The sequence below is a fragment of the Phoca vitulina genome, unplaced genomic scaffold (genome assembly GCF_004348235.1).
Source record: "Phoca vitulina isolate PV1807 unplaced genomic scaffold, GSC_HSeal_1.0 scaffold19, whole genome shotgun sequence".
Classification (NCBI taxonomy): Eukaryota; Metazoa; Chordata; class Mammalia; order Carnivora; family Phocidae; genus Phoca; species Phoca vitulina.
In genome coordinates, this window is record NW_022589722.1 from 24,044,580 (window position 1) to 24,061,439 (window position 16,860).

Here is a 16,860-nt window from a genome sequence, read left to right on the forward strand (position 1 = left end):
GGATGTCCCTTACTTGGCCTCGGTCTCACCCAGTGCCTGTCTTGGCAACATGGCTCAGAGGAGGCTCCCCCCGCCCCGACTGACCTGGAATGTGGCCCGCTTCAGTCCCCTAGACCTGCTGAGGGGTCCAAAGCCTGGCCCATGGCCCGGTGGCTTGTGTAAAAGCAGCATCAGGCTGGGCAGGAGCTTCCTACCAGGGCCTCAGCACCTTAACCAGGCCTGGAAAGCCAGGGACACTGGGCTGGCGAGAGGGGCCAAGGAGGGTCAGAGAGCACCTGGGGACAGACGTCAGTGTCCGACAGTGGGTGGGAGCCTGGGAGGACGGAGGCCCAGGCACCTTTGGGAGGGTGGACTGACAGGGCGGGGAAGGGGATGTGTGAAGAGGGGAGGAGTCCTCGAAGGTTACCGTACTGGGCGTGTGGGGAGCTGTGGGTCTGGGCTCCCTTCCCCAAGGGCCCTCTTTACCCCCAAACCCCTGGATCCTCCCCTCATAGCACCCTTGCCCTGACCAAGGCCCTTCTGGGGTTTGCTTTAATGAAGGGCATTGGGCAGGAAGGAAAGGAATGGCCAAGGATAAAGAATACCTCCACCTTGGGGACTCTATCCCACCTTGGGGATCTGCAGGTAAGGAGGGGCCACAGTGCCTGAACGCCCAGACACAGACTTCTGTGATGAGAGCCCCGTGCATTTATCTGGGTCTGGTTTCCTGATCCTGAGTGTCCCCACCCTGGCTGGACTGGGTGCTCACCAAAGGCAGGGCCTGCGTCTGATTCACCTCAGCTTCCCCAGAGCCTAACAGAGTGAGTGCTCAGTGAGCGTTTGATGAATGAATAAGTGAACTGCGACTGCTTAGGGGCACAAGAGAGTGACAGAGAAGGTGGAAGGAGTGCGAGGACGTGGCGGGGGGGGGGGTCCTGGAGGGATGAGAAAAGTGAAAGATGTTGGGAAGAGTCTAGAATGTTTGGAGGAGTCCAGAATGTTTAGAAAGTCTAAGAATGTTGTGAAAGTTCTAGAATCTGGTTACCTAAGTGGGGTCCATAGACCAGCAGCATCAGCATCAGCCAGGAACTTCTTAGATGTGCAGAACCCCAGGCCCACTCCAGAACCAGAATCAGATTCTGCATGTTAGCCCCATCCCCAGGTGGTTCACACCCACTTTCAAGTTTGACAGGTGCTGGTCTCAAAGGCTGGGAAAGTTCTAGAATATTTAGGTTGGAGGACTTCTTAAAGTATGTTCAAGAGAGGAGAGAGAGAGGGGTGATGGAGGGAAGGAAAGAAGAGGAAGCTCACCCAGAATGCCAGGTCCCGGGGGCCCACTTTACGGAGGGACACACCGAGGCCCTGCAGGAGGACAGCCCCCCACCACCCCGGGGCTGGGCCACCCTGCTGGGGGCACTAATCATCCTCGGGCTTGATGAGGTGGCCGCTGAAGGTGATGTAGGTGTCCACGTCGTCGCTGTAGACGGCGTTCTCCCGCTCGCGCTTGAAGAGGCGCACCCAGACGCGGTCCCCGGGCGCCAGGGCCAGCATCACGCTCTGGCTCTGCATGATGCTGCGGTCACTCGGCTGCGCGTACAGGATGACGGCCGCCTCCTCGTTGTGCACCACGTGCACGTACGTCTCCTTGAAGTTCCAGCTGTGTACGTTGAGGCTGAAGAAGTAGAGGCCGCGCAGCGGGGCGACAAAGCGGCCGGCGGCCAGGTCAAAGTGCCCGTCGGGGTTGACAAAGACGGTGTCGAATAGCAGCGGCTGGAAGCCCTCGCTGCTGTGGAGGGCCGTCTTGCGGCCCACCGAGAAGGCGGAGAAGCGCGTCTGGCACGGGCCACCGGGGCTGCCTGCCTGCCCCTTGGTGCCCTTGGTGCCCTGCGGGCCGCGCTCCCCCCGGGGGCCCTCGCGGCCCAGCTTCCCGGGCGTGCCCAGCAGGCCTCGGTCCCCTTTGTCACCTGTGGGGACAAGAAGGGGGAAGTCAGGGCAGGCACCCGGGCCTGCACCAAGGGAGTAGCTGTCTGCGTTTGCAGAGGGCTCCGCCCCGCCACGAGAAGGAAGGCCAGAGAAGATCCAGCATTTACTGAGCACCTACTGCATGCCGGGCATCACCTCCCTGAACGCCCCTCTGAAGAAGATACCGTGACCATCTCCGCTCACAGGAAGGTTCAGTGACTCACCCAGGGCCACACAGCTCAGGAGAAGCAGGAGAGGCAAGACTCGGGATGCTCTGTCTTCCACTCGCCTGGTCCCCTCCCCCTCCAGTGAAGGTGTGATAAAGCTCCCTGGGAAGCCGGGCCCAAGGCCCAAGAGTCACTGCACCCAGCCTGACTCCAGCGGAGATGTGGGGTATGCAGGATGCACTTGGCATTCCTTTTTTTTTTTAATTTTTTATTTAAATTCAATTTAGTTGACATATAGTGTATTATTCGTTTCAGGGGTAGAATTTAGTGATTCATCAGTTGCATATAACACCAGTGCTCATTACATCACGTGCCCTCCTGAATGCCCATCACCCAATCACCCCATCCTCCCACCCCCTCCCCTCCAGCAACCCTCAATTTGTTTCCCTAGAGTGAAGAGTCTCTTATGGTTTGCTTCCCTCCCTGTTTTCCTCTTATTTTAGCTTTTCCTTCCCTTCCCCTATGTTCATCTGTTTTGTTCCTTAAGTTCCACATATGAGTGAAATCATATGGTATTTATCTTGCTCTGACTGACTTATTTCGTTCAGCATCATACCCCCTAGTTCCATCCACATCGTTGCAAATGGCAAGAGCTCATTCTTTTTGATGGCTGGGTCGCACTTTGCGTTTCTGACCCAGAGAAGGAGCCAAGGAAAATACCTCTGCCTACCTGAAGGGAAAGGCCCTGGTTAGGAACCAGGCAGCCCTTGGTTGGTGTTATGTCCCGCTGGCGCATTTCACGGTCGGGGTCTTGGTTATTTTCTCTCTGTCTTGAAGAGGATCATGTCCACCTCACAGGGGTGGTCCTGGGCTCTCAACAAAATGTCCTATGGGAGAGTGCTCTACAGACTGCAAATATGAGGCAGGAGGGTCCACCCGGTAACACTCAACCCGTTCCTGATTGCCCGGGGGTCCGGTAGCATCTAACCTCATCCTTAGGCACACCTCTCCCCAGCCTTTGTTCCAGGCTGACCTTGAACACAGGAGGAGCAGGCGACCCCCTATGTCTTGAGACCCAAATGTCTTGATCCCAAACATTTCCCTGCTGCCTGTCACACTGCCTGAACTCCCACCATTAGCCACTCCCCTTTGAGAGATCTGCACAGCCCTGTGTTTTCCCAAGGTCTCCTGTGACCAGGGCAATATTGCTGGAAGGAGCAGAAAGGAAGGCATAGACCCACAGAGGACAAGCCTGGAAAGAAGCAGGGAGAAGGGGGTCCACGGCTCTGCAGAGGTTTGGCCTCAATGGAGAAGGATCTCCCCATGTGCACCGCACTTTACAGTTTGCAGGGCTTTTTTTTTTTTTTTTTTTTTTTAGTAAGCATAATTTGACTTTATTGTGGTATGTCCATTCAGAGGACCTGGTCTGTTAGGATTTTGTCACAGGGGCTTCAAAACTAGGGATTTAAAGCAAATTAAGAAGAGCAACCTAATTTATGCATTCACTAGAAAGTGTCCATACTCTTGCTACAACTATAAAAGAAACTGCCTCTCTGCCCCAGCCCAGTGGGAGGGGGGTGAAGGGTGGTCCTAGGAAGGGGTACCTTCTCCTTTTTACAAACGAGGCAGCAAGCCAGGGACGGAGAGACCAGTCTGAGCCACACAGTGAGGGAGCTGAGCAGCTGGGGCTGGGACGCAGGACTCCTGACACCAGCCAGGGGCCTCCTGCCACAGCCAAGTGTCCGCCCGCCTCAGCAGGCAGCGAAGGCTGGCCCAGGGGTGTCCTCCTAAACCTGGGGTTTTAGGAAGACAGTGTGGAGAAAGGTACCTCCAGTGGCCAGGCAGCTCCTCAGCCTCAGGCAGGGGCTCTGCGGGCCTTGGGGAAGATGGGGTGCTCGAGGAAGGGAGGTGTCTCCCCCCATGAAACCTGAGGGCCAGAGGTCTCAGAAGCCAGCCGACCCCTGGCTGGAGGGTGGACTGGCCCCATGGAGACCTCAGGGATGGATCCTGGCTTCACTCCTGACAGCTGTGTGCTCCTGGGAGAGCTCCTCCCCTCTTGGAGGCTCAGTTTCCCCCTCTGCCAAGTGGGAGGAATGACCAAGTACTGACCTCTTGGGGTTGTTGGCAGCGCAAACCCAGGTGAAGGGCGTCTAGGGCCTGGCCCCAGCCCCAGCTATTCACAGCCCCCGGCAGCAGAAGCCTCTTCCTGATTGTCGAGGACAGAGGCCTGCTCTCACGTGGACAGCCCTAGTGACTGCCCATAGGTCTCCCTGCTTCCACCCTTGTCCCCTGCCAGCCATTCTCCACAAGACATTAGAGGGATCCATTTGCAACCTCAGTGGGATCAGGTCCCTCTGCTCAAACCCTCCCCTGCTCCCCATTCCCACTCAGGGAAACCCAAGTCTGACCCTGCCCCTTGTTTCATCTCTAACTTCAGCTCCTCCTCTTGCCCCCTGCTCCTTAAACACACCAGGCCCACTCCTGCCCCAGGGCCTTTGCACCTGCTGCTCATGCTCCCTGGACTACTCTTCCCCAGATATCCACATGGCTTCTCCCTCACCTTCTCAATGAACTGACACTGATGACCACCCCATTTAATATGCAACCTATCCCCCGCACCTACACTCCTGATGCCCCTTACCCTGCTCGACCTTGGCACTGCCATCCCATTTCTCACCATCGAACATTCCGTCTCATTAACATGGGCAATATATTTATTTCTCACTCTCTGTCTCTCCCACGAGAACAGCAGTCGGCACTTCTGTCTGGTTTGCTCATGCTCTATCCTCAGAATTCAGAACAGTCCTGACACATAGTAGCTGCTCAATAAATGTATGAATGATAGAACGGGTCTGGGACAATTTTCTATCTGGGTTTTTCCTGCTCCCTCCACCTCACCGGTCCCAGCCCAAGGAGAGGGCCCCACGCCCTCCCCATCCCCAGCCAGGCCAGTCTAGCCTGAGCCACGGGTGGGTACTCACCCTTCAGGATGGTGATGTTAATGTAGGGTCTGACCTCAGGCAGCAGGTATGGGAGGGCAGATGGAGAGGCCGAGGACACTGCTTCATCAGCAGGGGCCAGGGGGTCCTCAGAGTCACAGCACCGTTGACAATACCCAGGGGAACCCGAGGCCACAGCTTCCCCAGAGGAGGGCTCCTCGGTGGGGACCCCAAACACCAAGAGAGGGAGCAGGAGTGTTGCACAGAGGAGGCCCAGGGCAGCTATCCCCATGGTGACCTGGAGCAAGGAAGGAGGGGCGGAGATTCTATTTAAGGGAACATCCACACCGCGCAGATGTCCAGCACGGATGCTGCCACCAGAGCATCGGTGCGCCTGACATAACTCAGGGGCGTTAGCGTCCCCATTTAACAGATGAGAAGACTGAGACCGACACAGAGAAGCAATTTCTTCAAGGTCACGAAGAGACTGGTGGCCATGCAGGGCCCACAGGCTGAGTCCCCTGGAAGCCAGTCTGCGGGGATTTCCAGCACACATAGGCCTGGGAAGGAAACCCCTCTAAAGAGAGTCACAGCCGGGAACAGACGAGGGTCCCAGGAAGCCTTTGCTGGGGTGGGCGAGGAAGATGCTCCAGCCACCCACGTGTCCTAACCAATACGACTATGAAATGCTCCCCCCACCCCGCCCCACCCACCTCCCTTTGGCATGTTTTCTTGCCACGTATCCCTCCGTCTCCAGCAAGCACAGGCCACTGGCACAGCATGAGGGAGGTTAGTGGGCCCTTGGGACAAACGCAAATGATTCTGCAGGCTTGTTCTTCAGGCAAGGGGACAAGTGGCTAAGCCCATGGGCTGGCACGTGAGCACCGTGGTCCTGACAAAGATCTAGGCAAGTTCATCTATTCTAGCAGTCGGGAAGAAACATCCAGAGAAAATGCAAGGGGTTATGCACAGTGATGCTGTTACTGCATCTCTGAGAATTCAGGAGTAGGTATGCAGAACTGCAGACTGCAGACCACTGCTAGCCTGCCTATACCGTGTCTCTGTGCAAGGCAGAAGCAGGTACCTCTCTGCGCGGACAAATTAGAAACAAAAAAAGAAAAGAAATCATTTTTGGAGGAATGTAACACTAAGGGTGTGTAGGTTGGTAAGGGTTGTTGTCAACCCACCTCCCCCTCAGCACCTTTGTGCAGTCAACAACCCACACAGCTCAACCTTAAACAGAAGCCCCAAGGCTCTGGAGTTAATTCATTGGAAGATGGTTGTGTCAATCGTCATAGACCTACCAATCAGCTGCCAAGGGGGTAAATTGGAATTAAGGAGCAGGACTAGTAGGTCTGGAAAATTTGAAAGGATCGGAGAAGTCCAAGGGTTTATGAAGATGGGTCTTTGGCCCTGGCCAAGAGAGGTTCCAGAGTTCCAGGAGGGGGGCAGGAAGTGGCCAGGACAGCAGACACTGGGGACAGGCTGGGGCTGGGTGCGCAGGAAGCCAGGCAAAGAGCCTTTGAGGTGGTAGCAGTGTTTGGGGGCTGGCATGTTATCGCAGGATCAGAAACTCGGCTCTTGAAACCAGACTGGTTTTTACACTTCTGGCGTTTCTTTGTTTATTTCCTTTTTGTTCCTTTAACATTTAGTACAATTCAAAAATATTTTTTCTGTGGTTAATATATGTAAAGTTAAAATTATTATTAAAAAAAAATGCTCTTCTATCTCCACTGAGCACTGAGGTAAGGGATGGGTTTTAAAGGGCACCCCCCCACACACACACACACACTCCACCGTGCTGGGGCCTGGGTAGTAGCAGGAGTGGGGGGGCGGTGGGCAGGCAGTCCCCAAAGATACCACCCTTCTCTTAGAGGTGACCATTCCCGAGTTCCACCCTGGTCTGCTTTCCTGGTTCTGCTCAATAAGGCAGATCAACTTCTCAGAGATTAACATCCTCTCTGTCCAAGATTATCGCCCTCACCCTGTGTTTGTAAATGTCGCATCTCCGTGATGTTTGAGAAGAGCAAAAATCCCCTTTTTCCTGGCCATAGATGTGACTTTATGGGAAAGGGTGAGGCCTTAGGGTTGGTCATAAGATCCCATGATAGTTTACAAGCTGTGTGACCTCGGGCTAGTAGCTTAACCTCTCTGCGCCACCTCGCTGCTCCTTGACACTTAGAAGGAGCTGAAACCACTGCCCACCTCCCAGGTTATTTGGGAGGCTCTGAATGCAGGGAAAGTGCCTGACTTGTAAGACTCTTAACACAAAGGACAGCAGAGGGAATAGTCAATAACATTGCAATAACATTGTACGGTGACTACACTTAACAGTGGTGAGCGCTGAGTAATATACAGAATTGCCGAATGACTATGTTGCGCGCCTGAAACGAATACAACATTGTATGTCAATTACACTTCAATAATAAACAAATAAGATTGAAAAAGTATTCCTTCCTGTGACGGACAAGGGCCCTTCCCAGTACCCGCACGGGCTGGGAAGAGCAGAATTTCGCCCGGAGGACTGGCATGGTTGGGGATGTTTCTGTTGGCGGAGGCCAGGTGGGAGTCAAAAGCTCTGAGACACAGAACTGTGACCTGGGGAGCGCAGGAAGCAGGAAGCAAAGCAGCCATGAACAAGAGTAATAATAACCACAGCCATGATCATGGACTGGCCCCGGGGGCCGGGGCCAGGCAGGGATCGAGGGTGGGGGACGGTGCCATCTGGGGTGATTTGGGGGGTCCCTGCTGCCTCCACTCAGGAGCTGGGAGCTCTCTGGGGTGGGAGGGGGCTGGGCCTGCTGAGCTGAGCTGGTGAGTGTCGGGGCAGGGGAGGGCACAGCTGGAAAAGCAGGGCAGCCCTTCACCAGGGGCTTAGGTCTCAGCCAGCAGGAGGACAGGGGGGAAGGAGAGCTAGCGGGGCTGGCCAGGGTCAGAGGGAGAGAGCAGAACCCAAGACGTGTCTAGGAAGAGAGGAGGGAGGAAGGGAATTCCGGGCTCTGACCCCAGCGCCTTGGGCCCTGCTGGGAGAAGTTACAGGACCTTTCATCACTCACCCTGTGTCCAGCGGCCTCCACGGTGGCTTAGGGACCCCCGGCCTCTGGGCAGTCTCTGGCTCCTTGGCCCATGTCTGCTTGTTGCTGGCCCAGACCCCCAGGCCGAGCAGAAGAGGGAGGGAGAAAGGGAGGGAGAGAGGCGGAGGGAGGGCGGAGGGAGTGGGCTGAGCTGGCTTCCCACTTCCCCTCCTCCCTGCTCCTCCCCTCCAGCCTCTGGGATGATCTCTGGGAGATAAAGGGAGCCAAGGGAGCTGGGGATTTCCTTTGCTTAACTCTTTGGTGGTCCAGTGGGGTCTGGTTTGAGTCAGAGGCCCAACAGAGTCAGAGCAGGAAAGGGCCTGAGGCCCCTTGAAGTGCAGGCTAGAAAATCGAGGGAAGGGAGGGGGCAGGAGCCCCCCAAGTTGCTCAGGAAGGGGGAGGCAGCGCTAGAATCTGGGGTGAGGGGTGGGCTTGGCCTATTTGCTCTGCGTCACAGGGGCGGGATGCAGAGTGGAGAGGGCAAGGCTGCCCACTAGCTCGGGACTTGGACCGATCCCTTGACCTCTCAGTCCCTAGGTGTCTGCAGAACTCCAGTCGCCAGCCCCCTTGTGCCAGGCACAGGGGAGGCTCAGCACATGTCGATGAGCAGGTATTACCCCCTCAGGTATCAGGTAAGGGCTGGGCAGCCAGGTCAACACCCCCCTCCCCAGTGGACGTGGAAGTCCCCCTCCTCTGCCTGGAAATCTCCCCTGATGGGTCCACCCCCTGGGTCTTCTGGAGCTAACCCCTCTATGAAAATGAGCCCCAAGAAGGGTCCTGCTGGCAGGAGGGGCAGCCTGTGGAGTATGCCCTTGGACCTGGACGGGGTCCTGCCCAGCTTCCTTCCGTTGGTCTGTGGAGGTTTTCCAAAGCCGCAGCCCTGGGACTCTGGGGTCTGAGGCCCCCCTGTGCACAGACTGTCCCCAGTGTCCCTCCTGCTCCAACACCCTCTCCTTCCGCACTGGCTGAGTACTTACTTCCCCCGGGCCGGGTCCCATCTTTGCAGGGGCTTTTGGTCCCTGAAGGATGTTCCCATCCATTATTTCAACTAAGCCGACCCCAGCCTTGCGCTTTCCCAGGGTCACAGCCCCACAGGAAGGTGCGGTCCCCACCCCACTAGAGTCCTATGAGCATGCCTGGCCGTGGGGGGGGGGGCAGGTAAAGTCTGTCCCCTGGGAAGAGGAAGGTGGTGACATTACTGCCCTCTGTATAGAAATGTCGAGATCTGAGGGGGATGGATTTCAGTCTGGGGCTTCGGACACCGAACCCTAGTCCCCACTCAACTGGGCAAATGTGGAGGATAGAAAAGCCCCTGGCCTGTGTGTCTTTGACCACATTGGGCCTCGGTTTTTCTAGCAGTTTTGGGGATAATCAAGCAGCAGAACGTCAGGCCTGGAAGGACCCTGAGAGATGGCCTGACCCAATTACTTAATGTGACCAGTGGAGACTCTGTGACCCAGTCTCTGGGTCAAGGATAGACCCCAGTCTTTGGCTCAAGGTCACAGCAGACCGGAGTCCAAGCTGGAATGAGAGTCAGACTCTCCCAGATTCGAGGTGAGGCTCTCACCTCCCAAGCCCACTTGGAGTCTCCCCCTCACCCAGCACAGGCCTACTTAGGGGTCCTGGGGGGTCCCCCAAAAAGCAGATTGAAGTACTATGGCATTGAGAAAACACCAGGGCCACACTGGCCATGCCCTCTACGTGGCCCTGGCCCAGGCAGCATTCCCAGGGCCCTGAGCCAGAGCTGCAGAGGGCGGGAGCCAAGGGGAGCCACCCTCCCACCCTCCCCATGCTGCTGCCCCCAGGAAAAGGGCTGAGTGAGCAGCACCAGAGGGGGAGACAGCTCCCGGCTGCCTCTGAGCCCTTTGGCTTCAAAAGCCTAGAATCAGAGGAAAAGGAGAAGGGAAGGGAAGACAGATGGGGGATGGGGGGCACAGCTTGGGGACACAGGAAGTTTATCCCACGCTGTGCCAGCACTGTGCCCCATGCCACACTCAACAGCCCCTCTGCCAAAGGCTACTCATCCCATTTAACAGGTGAGGAGGCTGAGGCCAGGAGAGGGACTGGATTTGCCAGGTTCTAGGGCCGACTCCTTTGGCTCCCAGCCAGGCCGATGCCCCAGAAAAGGGCCCCTTGTTCTCTTTGCTCAGAATAGCTGGCTGCAGGCAGGGCAGAGAAGAGAGCAAGACTCAGATATATTATACTTCAATATTTTTCCTCTCACTCTCCGTCTGCCTAAAAATACCTTCATTTGTGCCGCATCCCTTGGTCTCCCAGCCATTCAGAGCATCTCCCCGGCTGGCCAGATAGCTTGGAGACAGAGCTCCAACCTGGGCCAGACAAAACTGGGTTATGTCTCATCTCCAGCTCCTTCTAGCCGGGTGACCTTGGGCACGCTTCCTACTTCTGAGCCTTGGTGTCCCTGGGCCAGGGGGACATGAGGAGGCCAAGAGCACCTGAGCAGTCTGGTGGGATACCCAATAGGGGCACCCTCTACTGGTCACCCATCAGTGCTTCTCCATGGTTACATTCTGAATAGGGTAAGGGTATGAGCCCATTCTCCTCATGCACACCTGAGTCGGAAGCCCTGGGATCCAGGAGACAGCACGTCCAGAGGAGAAGATGGCCCGGGATACCCCTCATCACTCTGCAATAACCCCCATCAGCAAGGGTACAACCCCAATGTAGAAAGCCAAAACCTCGGTCACCAAGACCAGAAACCCAGGGCAGAGCCATGTCTGCCCCCACCCACCCCCTGCCTATTGTCCCTGCTCACAAAAGACAGCTTTTACTCCCTACCAGGCTCTGTTCTGAGGTTTTTACGTGTGTTAACTCATCTAATCCCTCAACAATTCTCTGAGGTAGGCACAAGTATTATCCCCATTTTACAGATGAGGAAAATGCGTCCCGGACTCAAAGACTCTCAGAACCAAGCTCCTAGCCACACCTAGGTTACAGCCCAGGGTTGGGGAGAGGGTATAAAAATAGTGAGTCAGTGTTTACAAAGTGCCAGGACCCCTCATTTATTTAATAAAACGCGTGCCTGTCAAAAAGTGATATAGAAAACATGATTCCTGGAGTCAGCATTGCAAGTTGTGAATGGCAAAGTCACAGATCTAATTGCTCAGGGTCATAGCCAATTAAGAAACTAAACAAAGGAAGCCGCGAGCGCCACCTGCTGGGGAGAGCCTTCGGCCCTGCGGCTTGTGTGCCCCAACCCCCCGTGCCCCCACTTCATCCCACCCGCGGCTTGTGACGCTCCCCACCCGTGCCATCCCCTTCTTCAGGAGCTAAGGGGGTAGGAGAGGGGTAGGAGAAGGATGAAGAGCCCACTGCGACCCGCTAGGGGCTGGCTGGGGCGCCCATGCACTTTTTCCAAACCCCATTCCCCACAAAGTGGCCAGAGGGTCCAATGGGACCCTCCCTCTCCCAAGCAGTTCGTCCCACTTCCTCCTGCGAGGAGAACCCCAGACCTGGTTCTACGGAGCCCTTCCACTGACCAGCCGGGTTGTCCTGGGTGAACTTCCACCTCCAGACTCAGTTTCTCCAACTTGCTTTCAACAATCCATGTCTGATCCCAAGGGTGTTAATCCGAGTTGGGCGAGTTTAATTCCATTTTACAGAAGGGGAAACTGAATCCCCAAGAGGCCCAGGGAAGGAAAGAGCCAGCAGGACTCGGGGCGTCTGCCCGCCGCCCCCCACCCCGCCCCAGAAGAACCCTGTGAACTGTTAGAGGGGGAAACTGAGGCTACAGGGAACAGGTGCAGCAACGGGCTCCCTCCCCACGGCCGACTAGTGGCAGAACCAGAACGATGAGGCCGCCAAGGCGAGTGGGGAGGCAGCAGCCAACCTCCCCGCTTCGCTGGGCAGAAGTAGGGGAGCGGCTCCCCGACCCCAGGCCCACCCGCTTCGGCCCGAGCACTGGGAAAAGACCGTTGCCGGCCGCGGGCACGCTCCTTTGACTGCCAGCCAGGCTGATGCCCCGGAAAAGCACGGCCCAGGGCTCAGCCAAACCGGACCCCGCCGCGCGGACACTCGCGCCTCTGTTCTGGCCTAGGGGCCTCTACCCGGGAAGCCCAACCCGAGGCCGCGAGCCGCCGCGGCGCCAGGGAGGGGCCTCTGCGCGTCCAGCGCCGAGCGGAGTCCGGCAGGAGCAAGCAAGGCCGGACTCGGCCGAGCAGAGCCGAATCCTGCCGAGTGCTGCCGAGGACAACCGAGCAGAGCCGAGTCTGGCCGAGCCTGGCGGGGGCGGTCGAACATGGCCGAGTCTGACCGAGTGGAGCCGAGCGTGGCCGAAGAGAGCCGAGTCCGGCCGAGCGGAGCTGCGACCAGGCGGAGGTCTCGCGGCGCCCCCTACCGGACACAGAGCACAGCGCGGGCCTCGGCCGGAGCCAGTCTGGCTGCGACAGTCCTGTGAGGTGAGGGTAGGAAGCCCATTTTATGGATGAGGAAACTGAGGCTCCAAGCGGTTCCAAGGCTAGCCCGGAGGCCCGCAGAGCTAAGAAGTGGTGGCGCTGGGGTTGGAGTCTGATTGCGTGGCTGACAGCTCAGCTGACTGCCTCCCACGTAAACAGGCATTGTGAGTTTGCTTTGTTGTCCCCGTGATTGCTGCTATTTTACGGCCAGAGAGCAGGAGGGACCTGCACTGTCTGATGAGCGGAGGGAAGCCGGAGCTCAGAGACAACCCCTCCTTACAGATGGAGAAACTAAGCAGGCTCCGGGCCGTGTTGACCAAATGCAGCGCAGGACTGGCCGGTCGGTGTGCGAATATGACATATTTGCCGGTAATTAAAGCAGATAGCAGGACGGGGGGCCACGTCCCACCCCTGGCCTCCCTTTCCGCACCTGTAACAAGCCGGCCACAGGGGACCTCGGCTCCTGGCTGCCTCCAGGCTGTGTTCCTGGGATGTGTGAACCAGGACCTGAGGTGTCTGGGACCCTGGAGATGCCAGGTGTGGCCCAGGCATTTTTTTTTTTTTTTTTGAAAAGGGGCCCTCCGCACACCCACATGCACAAGTGTTTGCCCTTCGCTCCCCCCTGTGTGCACAGCAGCGAGGTCTGCCGGCCAGGCCTGTTTTGGGCTGCAGGGCTCACTGGAGGGTGGCTGAGCCTCTAGGAGGCCACCAAGTCCCCGCCGGGCCTGGGCTGCCCTCATGCCTGTCTGGTCTTCCCTGAGGACACCATCTGCCACCACCCAGTGGCCACCGAAGTGCTGGCACCAGCGGCCTCAGAGTTCTCTCCACTCCCCGCATCGCTCCTGCCACCTTGCCCCTCAGTTTCATAGTTTTTTAAAAAAAACTATAGACACTGGACTGAGGGCTGGGAAAACAGGGTTCTTGGTCCTGCTTCTGGTACCGTGACCCTGAGCCAGGTGCTTGACCCTCCCTGGCCTCACCGTCCTCCGCTGTAAATGGGTATCAGAGCTATCCTCAGTGCCTGGACTGTCTTGCATGCCCCCTTCCCTGTGCATAAATTCGTTTCCTCTTTACATTCAGTGGGGCCATCATGCCTCCTGGGGAGACTTCTACCCCCCACCCGTGGAGGGATTCTTGCTTCCGTGAGAGCACGTCTCACGTTCATTGAACACAGCACCTAATGCATCAGGCACTGTGCTAAACTGTTAAGAAATATTCACTCATTTAAACCTCCCAACAATAGAGACATCTGCTCTCATCCTCTTCTCAGAGAGGAGGAGACAAAACACAGGAAGGTTAATTAACGGGCTTAAGGTCAAACAGCTAGTGAATGGATGAGCCAGGATTCAAACCCAGGCAGTTCCAGGGTCCATGTGCTTCAGAACGGGCTAGTTTATCTCTTCTCTTTACTGTGACTTCCTTAGCTCCTAAAAGACAGGCCTTGCAACTTCTCTGCCTTCAGCCTTTTGCAATTGGCAGTTGCCCCCCAAAACACTTGCTGAATGAAAGAGTGAGCGGGCCAGTCCAACAGACCCCCCCCCCGGAGGTCCTGGAGAGGAGGGACCGTAGTCTCTGTTTTGCACATGGGGAGCTGTGTTCGCTCGCTGGGGCTGCCGTAACCAAGTACTACAAAGTAGGTGGCTTGCAACAGAAATTCATTTGCTCCTGGTTCTGGAGGCTGGAAGTCTGAGATCAAAGAGTCAGCACAGTTGCTTCCTTCTGGAGGGCTCTGAGGACCTCCTGCCCAGCTTCCCGCGCTTGGCTGACAACGTTCGGTGTCCCGGGGCTTGTAGAAGCATCCCCCGGCGTCTTGGGCTCCTGTCTGTCCAAATCTCCCCTTTGCTTAAGAACACCGGTCGCATTGGATTAGGGGCCCACCCCGCCCCAGTATGACCTCATCTTAGCTACTTTCATCTGAAGGGACCGGACTTGCAAAGAAGGTCACATCCAGAGGACCGGAGGTTGGGACTTGAACATGAATTTGGCAAGGAGACACAACTCAACCCACAACAGGAATTAACCCCCTACGAGGTCCTGTCTGACACAACTTCTGCCCCTCAGCCGGGCCCTACCTCTGCCTTTCCTCCTTTTCTTGACTGCGTTCCTCTGGCCTTCAGGTCTTAGCGCACACAGGTCCCTCTGCCAGGCACTCGGCTGGCTGCCCTCTGCTCCCAGTGCAGAAACCCCCCCCCCCGTGACCCCTCCCCCATCACGCTTCCCTCCCAACTAGATAGTCATACATTTACTTGTGTGGCTGCCCAGGAACAACAAGGGCGCAGGGACTGTGTCTGTCTTCCTCCACCACACCTTCAGTCCAGGGTCAGAGCCTTGCCTACTGTCCGTGCTCAGGAAAATCTTTGTTAACTTCATGAGCTACGCCCAGAGAGGTGAAGTAAATGGCCCAAAGCTGCACAGTAGGTTTGTGACGGAGTGGGCCTCGGTCCCAGGCCTCCTGATTTGGGTCCCATAACTTTTAGGGGATGCATTTCCCCCACAGCCTTCCAGTGGTCTCACCAAGAATGTCACCAGGGCCTGCCAGTGACAGGGGGCAGTGCAAGGCCGTGGCAGAACTGTGGCCTTGCGCTACTCCTGGGAATGGCCCCCACATTCCAGGGTTCTTGCCACCTTTAGAGTGTTTCCTTCTGTGTTTGTAGTCCTGTGGATCCCAGCTGTCACCTCCCCATGGGTTGGTGGCCTCTGTCTCCCGGAACCGCTTGTAGGTAAGAACAACCTGAAGCCTGGGAACTTGGCTTGCCCTAGCCCAGGCCCTGCAGGCTCCCAGGTCCTCCCCACAGATGCTGATGCTGACGCAGGAAGTCCTGGTCCAGAGCCTGGTGGCCATGGGCTGTTGCCTGGCAACCGCCTCTGAGAGACAAGTTCAAGGTAAGGCCTTGGGTGTGAGCCACTTGAAGATCTGGAGAGGGGGAATCAGGCAGGGAGGGTCATCTCCACCCCTTCCTGCCTGCCCAGGCCCCCAGCCCCAGGCCTCTCCTCATCCTAGGGCTCCTGCGCTTCCAATAACCCACAGATTCCAGGCCCAAACCCCTATACAGGTTCCTTCCATCCCCCTGGCCCTCCCCCCATTGATTCAGGGTCACTGCGTGGCACACATCCAAAGGAGGCTAGAGTCACGGGGTGAAAACTGCCCCTGGAGTTTGTGAGATGGAATTCCCCTATTCATTCATTTTTTGCAAGTAGTCGTAGTTACCTGACCCTGGGAACACAGTCCCTGCCCGCGGAGACAAGGCTGGCGTCGGGACACCCACACGCATAAATGTGAGCGGGCACGGGCAGTGCCACATGGCATGGTGGGATCCAGAGGGGGAACCCTGGCGGGGAAACCACTCCCATGGGACACTTAGCCCCCAGCAGTCCCCCTGCTCCCACCTCATGCACACCCGCCTCGGGCACAGTAGACCCTTGGTGTTAACACCCCCAGGCGCGTTCACTCACGTGGATGTGGCTGAGATGCCCAAGCCCCTACCATGCACCCCGTGCTCACAAACGCACACACAGTCTGTTGCTGCCTGGAGCGCACCCCTGCCTTTGGGTCAGGCCAGACTGTCCCTCACAGCGTCCCACTTTCTCCGGGGGGGGGGGGGATAGGCATGTGACCCACACCTGACCAATCATCGCACTCCATCACCTTGTCCTTGGTAATTGGCCCAAGGAGCTGTCACGGGACCCAGCCAAGCCAATCAGCTTTCTGCCATGAGATTTGCTGTTGGGGCACAGGAAAAGACTCTGTCTACTGCTTTGGGATCGAGATCTGTAAGGATGTAAGCTGAGGCTTGTGGGGCATCTTCCGTGCACGCTGGAGACCTAGACTCAGGGAGGCCATACCCAGAGACCTGGGCACGCAGGGTTGAGAGATGAATAGAAGGAGAGACGTCATACACACACCCATCCATGCCCACCAAGCTACACACACAGCACGTGGCAGAGGAACTGGCCCAGGTCACAGCTGGTGTCATGTGTCACCGTCTTTATTGACAAGAGCTAGGGGCAGGAGAAGCAAAGGGTTTCCCTCAGGGGTTTTCCAGCCACCCCTGCTGAATAGGCTCACCTGTCCCAGAAACCAGGAAGGCAGGGTCAGCCAGGAAATGCTGAAATGCCGGGGGCCCTTCTTCACTCAGATCCTCCTCAGGGGAACCCCAGACTGAGGGCTGGGTCTCCAGCTCCAACATCCATACAAGGTCTGGTTTTGTGAACTTCTGAGCGGGCACACTCCCCAAACCCCACCTCTCCATCTTTGGCCTCTGCCTCCCCCCATCCCCCGAACCTGGGTCCCGTACTATCCTTACACCCAAGGGCCAGAGACCGA

At 57.0% G+C, this 16,860-nt stretch overlaps 1 protein-coding gene across 1 annotated transcript; it reads right to left on the reverse strand.

Annotated features, from left to right (window-relative positions):
- Positions 1-255: 255 nt before the first annotated feature.
- Positions 256-8,212, reverse strand: C1QTNF6 (C1q and TNF related 6). Its single transcript, XM_032416693.1, has 3 exons — positions 8,104-8,212; positions 5,090-5,345; positions 256-1,943 (listed from the first exon to the last, which is right to left on the reverse strand). Exons 2-3 carry the CDS (start codon positions 5,337-5,339, stop codon positions 1,396-1,398), a joined length of 798 nt encoding a protein of 265 aa, XP_032272584.1. The 5' UTR covers positions 5,340-5,345; positions 8,104-8,212; the 3' UTR covers positions 256-1,395.
- Positions 8,213-16,860: the final 8,648 nt, after the last annotated feature.

Bases quoted from the DNA above. Each gene is read 5' to 3' on its own strand.
- C1QTNF6 (XM_032416693.1), bottom strand. From the start codon at position 5,339: ATGGGGATAGCTGCCCTGGGCCTCCTCTGTGCAACACTCCTGCTCCCT. The intron at 1,944-5,089 runs GTGAGTACCCAC...TTGTCCCCACAG, and splicing joins TAACATCACCATCCTGAAGG to GTGACAAAGGGGACCGAGGC.